Source organism: Styela clava, chromosome 4 (assembly GCF_964204865.1).
Source record: "Styela clava chromosome 4, kaStyClav1.hap1.2, whole genome shotgun sequence".
In the NCBI taxonomy this organism is placed as follows: domain Eukaryota; kingdom Metazoa; phylum Chordata; class Ascidiacea; order Stolidobranchia; family Styelidae; genus Styela; species Styela clava.
Window position 1 is genome coordinate 17,097,973 of NC_135253.1, and position 12,122 is coordinate 17,110,094.

Genomic DNA, 12,122 nt, shown 5'->3' on the forward strand with positions numbered 1-12,122 from the left:
AAATAATGAAAATCGGGATGAAATTATGGCCAAACCCTAACCTGGTACACATACTATGGGAGCACCAAAAAATCAATTCCGGTGAAATATCGGGTCCTATGGAAAATTTAAGAAATAAAAGTAATAGCCGTCTAGCGACTCCTTCCATCTTCAATCTCCTTGGCGCCACTTTGTTCGGAGGACTGGCGAAGAAATCTTTGAACTAAAACCAGAGTCAATGCCATTGCCGATGATCCTCTCTTACTTGGGTTTACCGTAAGGACTAGCGGCTACCGGTAACTCGCCATGTTAAAATAGTTTACTGCAGCAGTCTTTGTAAATATCACCCTTCCCCTTGCATTTGGAGACATAAAAGATGTGTCGTGAAGACGACAATAATTTTATTATAAATAATTGTCATAATATTCAATCAATCGTGATATACTAAGACTCATATTTATATTGAGTACAACACCATAGTTCCAAGAAACAAAATAATAATCATCATTCATATTTAGATGAGAAACAATATCCAGAAAAGTATATTGAATCAGTAATAAAGGCTATGTTACAAAATTTTGATGAGTACCAAAAACTAATTGAAAACGGCTTAGTAGCTGAATCCAGTAATTAGAAGTGGTTATGGAACATATTATCCGATACTGAAAACCCAAAACAGGGGTAAACAATATCAATAACTTTTCAAATACAAAACAGTCGAAGGAAAAGTTGCACAAGGCCAAAGATGCAAGTACAAAAGTAAATGAAGGGGGCCGTCACTGCACTCGCACTTCCAAACGATAATATCAAAATCTTAATTTTTTATTGAATTTCGTCGACAATGTCAAGTCCTACCATGCACAGAATCATAATTGCTTTATGGTATCAAATGGACAGATTGCGCCAAAATAAACGTTCATTAGAATAACCATTTTGTGAAGACCGACAATATTGAATAAAAATATTTATAAGTATGTCAAACGACATTGATAAACATTGTCAGTACACATTCTGTTATCAGGCATGATATGCCATTTTAACAGCGGATACTAGTTTTTCACAGATCAATGTATTTTACATGGAACAAGTTGAATTAAGTTAGTATCTTGCGTTTGTTCTGCATTGAAGTCAGAAAAATAGGTATATCATAATCAGTTCCAACGCTAAATCCCAATTTACGGAATTAACAATCAACAAATTTCCACACGCAAATATACAATGACACCCTTTCATCGACAACAGCATACGGATAGTCAAAGGGATCACTGTTTTACATTTGAATGTACACTTACAAATTGATATGACAGGAAATATAACAAGTAGTATTTACAACAGCTTAAACGTGAAAAACGAAATCATCATTACCTAAATAACATTCTACACTGTAATCAAATAGAAAAAAGAAGAAAAAAACAGAATTGGGGTTTTCATACAATTTAGACAGACATTCCAAAATTAGGTTGAGGTTATATGCAGAGAGAATAATAGGTATTGAAATTATAGCATGCCACTCGCCGTTAGTGGAAACACAGCTATATCAATCATTAAAGAATTCTATACTCGAATTAATCCATGCATTACCGGGTGAGGAAAGCCTATAAGACAGCTCTATCACATGGCAAATATCAGCTTCTCATTGCCAATCAAGGCATGGTATGTAAATAGCTGAGTTAGTTACTCCAAGTACCCGTATATAAATTATTATCCTAGCAATAAACGAAGGTATTTATGAAAAAAGATCGCTTGGAACAAGATCCTCATTGTCCTAGTCTTACGATATTACATGTTGAGGATTTTTTCACTAAAAAATGCTTGCCTATCATTCCAATACTTTTTAATCTTGTATATCTTATTGACTGAATTATGTGTGGGAAGAATACCATCTGGAAAAAAAGATGATAAAAACAGATAGGCAACCATAGTAATAAAGCAAGGCATCTGATATAAGCCTTGAAAACAAGAGTAGAAAAAAAGCACACCATATCCATAAGCTATTATATGACATGGGAGGAGAGAAAAGTGAGATTTCCTATATCTTGGTGAAATTTGAAAACGTCACATGACTATGGTGAATGGTTGGTGATACGCAAGACATCACAATAACATGACATTGCAGGTTGCTGATGGATATTAAAGTAACATCACAGAACAATACAACGCAAAGCGATAGCTGAAGCGTGTGACATGGTAAATCTGACTGAACTAACCAAGTTCATCTATTGAAAAAGCTTATATCAATAGAGATTTTACTTGATTGAAAATATTCACTTATAAATCACCTTACGTAGTCGGACGGCGAGTAAACAATCGTGTGCATTTTAACTGTTTTCGATATTTGTTGTTAGGTGATCCTCCGCTCTCTTGTGAGACTCCAACGCGTTCATCGTGTACATGTCTTGTGGTAGCTCCGATTTTCTACGAATCAAGTTACGGGGTCCTTTGAGTGCTTTCTTACCCTGAAATGGAAGAAGACAAAAGTTCTTTCTTTTTTCGATATGCCAGATTAAGTACTCCCGTAGTATGTGTACCAGGTTGGGGTTAGGCAAGCGGTTCCCAAAAGGTGCGTCGGGATGCACTAGTGCGCTGTGATGAGTTGCTAGGTGCGCCGTTACAGGTTGCTAGGTGCGCCGCGAAAATTAACAGAATTGTGATGAACATAACTGAAATATGATTGAACATTCTACAGATTGCATTTATTTTAAATGTTTAATTGTTTCTTCTTCCAAAAGCTGTGAATATGAACCAATAAATTCATTTCACATTTCTATGTCGTTTACTTTTCGTTACTTATTGTCTGCCTCTATTGTCACGTAACAATATAGGTAACCACTATTTGCTGGAATTTCGTGATCCACAGTCCATTTATCTGCTGAATCTAGTTTAGAGAAAATAAGTGATTTTTTTAGCATTTCAAATGATATTGCATAAACCCACATGTTTATAAACTTTAGAAGGTATAAAGTACACATTAACGATCACAAAATTGAGTTTTGTTTGAAAGCAGCATTTTTTTTTCGTGCAAGTGCGCCGGTGAGTTTTTTTCCCTCGTAAAATGGCGCCGCCCTAACAAAAGTTTGGGAACCGCTGGGTTAGGCCATGATTTTGTTCAGCGTTAGCCAAGTGAATATACCCTCTGCCCATAGTCTTCAGTCCCTTTACACAATTTGATGTAAAGTGAGTGAACAACATTAGTTACCTTCATATTGGTACACAACTAAAAAATACGTCGCACAAGCAGACACTGTTAGGTAAGGACTTACTACCAGTACTGTTTTTCTGACCATTTACCTAGAACAGGGGTCACCAAACTTTTTTGACCGCGGGCCGGGTATGACTCAAACTGGGTTGAAACGGGCCGGATGAATATTTTTGTCAATGCAATAAAATAAATTCACAAAAGTTGGGAAATTCATCCAATTTATTTAACAGAATATATTCTACATTTCTGAAGACTTGAATATTTAATTCTATCTATATCGCAGAATATAGATCAAAAACATCATAGGAAAACAAATATACAAGATTTCTATATCTAGACAACTATCCTGAGTTTAGCTGTTATCAAAACGTTGCTGTCATGAATTAGGAATGTTACAAAATCGACTATTTCGCGCCAAAATAATGAACGCTTCACGTCTGCTAAGTACTGTTACGCCGTGTTGGAATACTGCTACTGCTAAAAACGACTACGGACTGCCTGCTGTAGCTTGGAATTCTATGAAATTTGGACATAATTTAGATAAATAAACAACATATCTGGTATTTGATTTTTTTCATTAGCGCATACATTTCTCAGCTTTCGACGCTTTTAAAAATTCCGCCTCCCCCCTTTTATACGTAGCGCAAATTAAACTATCATGCACAACTCCAGCGTTTATTTGTTTATTATGCGACGATCTTTCGGCGGTGTCAATGACCGTTGCCAGAATAAAATCCCGAAATAGTCTCAATATTAGTGATTGACATGTGTTATTTTTTCATATTTATTACAGTTCTTATCAAAAAAGTAATACAATCCTTATGAAAATAATTGCCCTGTCGGGCGGTACTAAAATTCCGATATCTCGGTTATTTCTTGACCGTTTTTTATAAACTTGGTACTGTTTTCTATTTTCACTCAGATCTATCCACTGGCGCAGTTTTTATTTAAATCGGATGAACTTTAATTTTTTTTGTAACATACTACATGAATATCCGCATTTGAGCAGTACAAAAGTTAGTGTGTCTTATGAAATTGGAGCAGTACGCGAGGGATTATAGTACTGTTAGCGCAAAATGCACATTCAACATTTATTTTAGCACAAGAAACGTAAACAGTTTCGTCGAAAGCACGCGCCACGAGTATACAAGTGCATCTTTCGCAGAAAACGTTGCGTACCGGTAGAGAATTTTAGCCTATTTTTTCACAGCTATTTCTAGACTAATTTTTTATTACTACTATTAAAACTACAACTCCTAAGGATGCAAATGATAGTTGACTTATTTGATTCATACTTAAATTTCCGAAACACAATCAAAAACTAACGAATAGCATTCAAAGGCGCAAAAACGAAGTATTGTTTACAACCACGACTGGAAATCTGTCAGGATGACAAAAGTTATCTGAGCTGAGATGCGAAGAGGCTTTTCATTACGTCACGTTTTTTTGCATCTTGCTGATTGGTCAATGTTACGAAATAAACAAGGAAGACCGATGCTCGGGGAAATCTTCCTTGGAAAAAAATTAAGCCATTTTTGCGTGTTATTGCGGGCCGGATAAAATGACGCCGCGGGCCGTAGTTTGGTGACCCCTGACCTAGAACATCTGTGAATTACACCTTAGACCAGCGGCTCTCATCTGAGATTAAATTTTACCTCTGCGTCTGGCATGACAAACTGTGACCGTGGACCACATAGCAGCTTACAAGGACCTCCAGAAGTATGCGCACCAAGACGGCGCACAACCTGAACATAGTTTGTGTGTACCGGTTAGAATTCAGGCTGTGCGATATCTTGGTGCGCATACTTCTGGAGCCCCGACATGTAGTTACTTTTTCATATTTCACTCCTTGCATACTGGGAAGGACAGTTGACATACACGGATAACAGTAAATAACACTTTTGAAATTAACTCAGAGGTGAATGACATAATAATATTCTCAAGGCTCAACCCCTTGCCTTTATTTCCTATGCCCTGAGAGTTAATTCTCAAAAAAATGTAAACCCCTGAGAATAAATCAAAAACCAACCTCTTCTGCTTCTTTTGAAACATGAGAGAGAGTGAGATCCTTTTCTATATCAGTGACATCCATATTTTGTTGGCCTGCCACAACGGTACCAGCTGGTGCTAGAGCCACACCTGCGTCGCCAGATCCCATCAATGATGTTAGTGGATGGTCAGAGGCCGCTATCAGAGAATCGGTAAATGGAGTCAGAGTTCCTTTGTTGAAAATAGCTATGGCCTGTTAGAAAAACGTGAGAAGTGAAAATTTTAGGTATTAGCTGCAATCAGTACAATTCAGTAGTATATTTTAGGATTATACAAGCAGAATGGGTTCAGGAACAGTCTGTGTTAGCCAAGTGAATATACCCCCTGCCCATAGGTTTCAGTCCCTTCACACAACTTGATGTAAAGTAGGCGAAGAAAATTTGTTACCTCCATATTGGTACACACAATTCTGGAGCGCCGAAAAATGGACTCGAAAAGAATAGACTAGTTATCAAGAAGCTAATCCCTTGGCAAAATCTAACAGAAATTAATAGACATACAAATATTGACGTTGTTATCAATACACGTGCTGATCAAAAAAGCAAAATTATAGGACTATGTTCTTGAAAGTTTTATGTATTTCAGAATAATGCGATAAATTCAAGTTTACAACAATGGTCACTGCTACTGGTCAGAGAAAACTTGAGATAACAAGGATTTTTTTCTGTAATGTATTGGCTGAGCCAAAACAGCACAATAATAGTTTTCACAAATTTAGTACCGCAACTCTCAAACTTTCAAGTGATTCTGATTGGCAGAATACATTGGTATTGGTAAATATGTTGTGATATGCAAATTGCTACAATCAAATTTTAATTATAAAAATTTACGATAAAAAATGTTTAAAGAATCACATTCAAACAAACCTGAGGATTCTTTACTGCCAATGTGCAAAGTTTTTCCCAGCATTGTTCTCTCTCCTTTTGTTTTTGTTTCTCCCTGTTCGAGAAAGAAAATATGTATTCAAAACAATTCAATAATTTCGCAATATATCTTTAAGTGACAACCATAATCTTTCCAAAAGAATAGCTCTTCATGTACAAAAGTGATAAAAAGGCCCGATAAAAATAGGTAACATCTCACAATCTGTTGAAACTGTATGAATGACTACCGTTGTATTGTCTAAGACTCTTAAGTAGACCAAACTATTATCATGGGTGGAACAAAAAATTTCATTATTGTGTTATATTTTAATGTTTTCATTATTCCGAACCTAAAATACGACGATGCAAAACATGGGAAAACAGTCCTATAAAACATAACCATAGTACATACTTCTGCTTTTCCATTTTATATTTCTGTGTGCATTCATCAAATAACGTCTGATTCATTTCCATGAAGATTTTCAATGCATTGTATATCAGTCCATGTATTGTCCTGGAAATAATAATAATTAGCTGTAATGTTGCATCAGTATAACATGGAAGATGCGTTTTAGGTTTCTTGCCAAGAAAAATTTCAGCCAAAATCCTAATTCAGTATTACATGAATGAAATTGGATGGTAAAAGCTATCAAAATCAAACAAAGACACGGTTTTTAAGTAGTTAGAATTTTTATTACTAAGTTACCATATAATTGATTCGGTTCCATTACATTTGAACCAGTGTACATTTGAACCCGTGTACATTTGAACCACGTACATCTGAACCCATGACAATCGCACCTGTATGCTATTGCACCTATGGTAATTTTTTTGTTTTACGGATATTTGAACCCATACTAACCCTAACCCATGGGTTCTAGCACCCACATATAGATTGAACCCGCGGATATACACATGGGTTCAAATGTACGTGGGTTCAAATGTACGGTCACCAATTGATTCAAATTGTGATATAAATTCAATAATAAAGTAGTATATCCGGGTGACTTGAGTCATATTCATCTTTACCCAGTCCAGGGTTTCGCAAATTGGGCCCTGACCCTCTATAGAGGGCCACGAGCAAAGGCCTTCCCCAGGTGCCAAATTTAATCCAAACACTCCTAGAAAATGTCATTTTTCCAACAGAACTGAATCAAACCGACCTGGGCCGTAACCAAAAATTTTCAAAGAGGGGGGTGTTCTGAAATTTTTATTAGAATAAGCTAGAATAAGCGTGTTTTTATTAGTCTTGAGGGTCTAAAAAGCATTTTAAGCTATCTATGATACAGAAATGTGATTTTATTTTTTTTTATTTTTTAAAAGGGGGGGGGGGGGTTCGACCCGCAAAACCAACCCCACTGAAACCGACCATGCCTCCGAGTTTTCAAATTCACAATCATTAATTAAAAAAGTACTTACTTGTTCCAGTGTGTCTTGGAATTTTTATAAAGAGCAGGAAATATGATGGGAAGAACAGCATCTGTGTTGTCACTGACTAAACTCATGATATATTCGTTATTCCAGAAATATAAAGCACGTTCTGCAACCTGAATATTTATTAATGTTAAATCAATCGTTTATAATAGTGCAAGATGTACTAGGGCAACAATTAAGGGGTTGCCTCACTATTTTTTTTTTAATTAGCCTCAAATGAGTGAGAAATTTTTATCTTCACTAAAAAGGAAATAGCTTTGGCTTTCATTTTATATGGTTTTTGTCAAATTTGGCCCAATGCATAGTCAAATGTGCTGTAGTAAGTTTTTCTAATATTGACCAATGGGGTAGGAGGTAAGATTTTAAATTCATTCAAGTCAGGAGTCGTAGTAAAATCATACTTCTAAACATGGAGAGTCAATGTCCAATTTAAAAAGAAAAAAAAAAAATACTTTACATACCCAAAAATTTTAACAGAAACCAAGAGAAGCATGCAAAGCATCAATATTTTGTGATCAAAATTTTATTTATCAAAGTCGAGAGCTGAATCTAATTCATTTCAAGTTTAATAGGATCAGTATTTTTGAAGATCAGAGGTCGGACCAGTGTTTCCAACTCCACAGACTTGGCAGTGCCACTAGTTTAAGAGCAGAATTTCCTACCAACAGATGTGGCTTTATTGGTGGTATATTATGTAATACCCGATTTTATTAAACCTTTGATTAGTTTACGAACTATTTTTACTTTCGACTTTACCAAAATAATAATAATTATGAGCCATATGAATGTCATACCTGGAAGTGAGGGCTGGAAACACTTCTAGAAAGTTGTTTGAATAGAGGAACCATAATTTTTGTGAATTCCGTAGGCTCAATCACGTCAAGTATTTCTTCAAGTTCATTGAGAAACATGACTTCTTTAGGGCTGTGAACTTTAGGCCAAAACTTCAGCAGTCCATCAACAACCTGAAATGAATCGGTTAAAATCGAATGATACAATCGCATATTATTATTATGGGTAATGGGTATTATTTGGCTTTAGCAAAATTGAAATCTAAATTGGTGGATAAAGATTGACAAAAAGAGATTAACATCTCATCATTGACCATGTGGATCAAGAACTTCATCCAATACCAGATATCAGTGATTTTACACTTCATGAACAAGACTTGCGCATGAAAAATATTTATACGGATAATACAGAAATATTTTACCGGTTTGGTGAGAGAAGAATCTTTCTCCAGGAATTGTACGACACAGTATGCAAGCTAGAACAAAAATAGATTATGAAAATTAATTTTCATTCAACGGACAAAGCTTTCACCAATTGGAGAAATTTGTAAATATATAGCCTATAACAATAACTCTTGCAACATCATCCATCAAAAATATTGAACACACCACAGTTAGTAAACAGATTGATGGAATGATTAGCTGGGTATTGATAACTACTTCAAAATATTGTACTATAAAACATACAACTGAAACCAGGTAGGGGTGCCATAAAAGTTATAGGTTGAAATTGGCTCTAAAACCCTTTGCCTAATACTATTTCTCTGTAATAAAAGAATTAACGTTAAAAGGGGAGAATCTTATTTGAATAAAATGGGTAAATGGTTGATGAATTTTTTCAGATACCTTTTTTGACATGGCTGAAACTATCTATGTTTGTTATCGCCAGAAATAACATATTTATGTGTAAATCGATTTACATTTTTCCTGATAGTATTAGTCACATTTTAAGTTGAAATAGAAAAAAAAATACATTATTATTATTATTGTTAGCTTTAGTTTTGCAATGAAAGAATGTGTTGATTTTTGCAACATACCTGAGGATGATATACACTGAGAGATCTCGCTTTATGAAGTGGAATAAGAACTTGCACTAAAAATACTTTGTGTTCTTCTTTCAATGGAAGTGCGAATCCATTGATGATGCTGGAATATTAAAATACATTTTTTTCGAAACAAATCTTATGCATTATTCAATATCCTGGGAAAGAACATAGAACTTGGTGAATAAAAAGTTGAGATAAGTTCCGCAACATATAATATATTATTTTGTATACATTCTGAAATTATATTTTCGAATAATTAATATTAATATTCTATTTATTTATTTTGAAGTGTTTCAACTTAAACAGAGAAATTTGTAAAAGTGTTGATTAACTTAAAAATTTAGAATAACTTTCTAAATATAAATATTTCAATAGTGAAAGCTACAATATCTATTTTTAGGTAATATCCTCGTAGGAATAAAGCCGCTATAAAATCTAGTTTTTTGATAAAAAAAAAATATATACACAATATAATCTCACCTTCCTAATATCTCAAGTAACTCTGCAATGCCATTGTGTCTCTCCATTTCATAAATAAATCTGCATGAAAACAGGGCAAAGTTATTTGGCAAAGAATGTAACAAAGACTGCACAAATTATATTCTCACAAAATAAATCAATTCGTATTAACTAATGAAATACTTAAACACAAAAATCTGAAGATATGAATTGGGCATAGGGTAATAACAATAGAAAAAGTTGTGCTGACCCAGGAGTGTCCAGCATTTTTTGTCGGTGGGCTATATAACCAATGTCAGCCATTTAGCTGGACCACATAAACAAAATAGTTTTTCCATGTACGCAGCGAATTCAAAAATTAGCGCCAGTTGCACATACCTGTGTTAACCCATACATAATAAATGATTAGTATCTACTGAAATTTCTATGTTGTTCAATTTTTTTCAGAAAGCACCAATTATGTAAATTCATACTTATAAAATATATTGTTTATATTCTTTCTGATGTAAGCTCTCAATCCAAGAAATTTTCCATAAATTCTGTGCAGAGTAGTTTTGAGGAAATCTCTCTCACGTGGATCTTCACTATCAAATAGGTTGAGAAGCTGAAACGACAAAAAATGGATAAATTAAAAATGAAACAGTTATAGTAAATAGCCTTAAGCCAGATCACTACCAATTATTAATGTATTTGCAAAATGTGTTGTCAATAACAATGCCTGTTTCACAGAACATCGATGGTTTCTCAAAACAAATAAGATATGAGTGCATTCCGAATTAGTTAAATTTCATATAGCGAAATTTGGTTTTAGAAATAACGTAGAATATTTTCATTTGTATTAAACATTATTCTGCACAATTAGTATGTGTAGACCATTACTGACTTTCATAACGTCTGATAAATATAGAAATGAAACAGTCTATCTCTGACATAGGGAAACTATGTCCCACGGGCCAAATCAGGTATGCTGCCACTAGCTAACTAAAACGGAATTTTGATTTTTTAGCTAAAAAATAGCTCAAGGAATTTCTTGAGATTGCGATTAAATTTAGTTTTTGCACGAGGCTTATTGTTTTTCACTTTTGCTTTTGTATTCGTTGCTATTGTTTCGTGAGTTACTTTGAGGGAGTGCGAGATACATAGTAAGCCCTTTTTAATAAATAAAACTAACATATGCGACTGTACTACGCTGTAAGTCAAATATTTATAAAGAGTCAATATGGTTTTTTAACACTATAAATATTGTTCATAAAATGTAACTTTTACGTCACACTTACATAGACCGCCAGTCTAGGTGGTCAAAATTTTTGGCCCTCGGTTCAAAAACCTGGCCCACTCCTGGTCTATCTTGTCTTTACTACCTTATAATAATCAAGTTTCATGAGTATGGTATGCAGAATTTTTGGCTGTTGAACATCGGACTGATTTAGAATACATTCAATATTTTATATTTAAGAATGTTGTTCCTGAATATACATTGATATGGACATCACAGCCTAAAGTACTATTTTTAATGTTTAGGCTATAGATGGGTGTGAGCTGCTTTCAGACAATTCTTTCAAGTTTTTTTATTGGCATTTATTCGACGTGATATATCATTCTGATCCTTTGCTTTCTATTGTTAGCAAACATGATTTTTAGTAAGTTTTAGAGATTATATGTACGACCAAAATAACAATAATTTGTTTGTATAGATGTGGCTTAAACTTGGACATGCAGATGTATCAACAGTTGCCAATTTTTTCATACAATACTGTTTTCAAAATATTCAATTCAATGTCACTATATTATACCACTATATATGAAGGAAAGATTCCCAAAATGAATTGAATATTCAAATAGTTGCAAAATTATTTTAAATTCTGGATTTTTAGGAATAATAACCAGAAAAATAGGCATCAACTAGACTAGATCACTAGAAATGATCATATATGGGGGAACTTTGATTGCACAATTTCGAACTCACTGATCAAGAATATACAGAACAATTCATTCAAATACATTTGAGATGGGTTATATTTAATAATATACGATATGTAATTCTTGAATTTAGAAAGAATTTAGAACATTTTCATTTGAAAATTTGTCATCCTGAGTATTTACCATCACAAAAAATTAGTGTAATCGTAGTTCAGGCATTGAAACAAAAAGAGAATATCACTAAAACAATATGTATATCAGCATTTCTTAACCTGGGACAAACTTCTTTGTTTTGTTGGTGAATAAATCTAAAGTAAAAAGAATAAAAATCCAATATAAAGCACGAAACCAGCTTGATATTGAATCTAACACTTGTTGAGCA

The 12,122-nt window shown here is 34.0% G+C and overlaps 1 protein-coding gene across 2 annotated transcripts in view; it reads right to left on the minus strand.

Moving 5' to 3' along the window:
* Positions 1–351: 351 nt before the first annotated feature.
* LOC120327184 (serine/threonine-protein phosphatase 2A 56 kDa regulatory subunit gamma isoform-like) overlaps positions 352–12,122 on the minus strand; it is a 30,919-nt gene continuing 19,148 nt past the window's right edge. Inside the window, exons 7-17 of one of the 2 annotated variants that reach the window (XM_039393621.2) lie at positions 10,294–10,424; positions 9,842–9,901; positions 9,353–9,461; positions 8,738–8,791; positions 8,319–8,489; positions 7,510–7,637; positions 6,503–6,604; positions 6,094–6,166; positions 5,208–5,420; positions 2,264–2,435; positions 352–1,862 (exon numbers count right to left, since the gene is read on the minus strand). In XM_039393621.2, coding sequence (XP_039249555.2) covers positions 2,298–2,435; positions 5,208–5,420; positions 6,094–6,166; positions 6,503–6,604; positions 7,510–7,637; positions 8,319–8,489; positions 8,738–8,791; positions 9,353–9,461; positions 9,842–9,901; positions 10,294–10,424 — 1,179 coding nt within the window. In that variant the 3' untranslated portion in view covers positions 352–1,862; positions 2,264–2,297. Of the gene's footprint in view, positions 2,436–5,207; positions 5,421–6,093; positions 6,167–6,502; positions 6,605–7,509; positions 7,638–8,318; positions 8,490–8,737; positions 8,792–9,352; positions 9,462–9,841; positions 9,902–10,293; positions 10,425–12,122 lie in introns of both variants that reach the window. The other variant, XM_039393619.2, reaches the window with a different exon arrangement.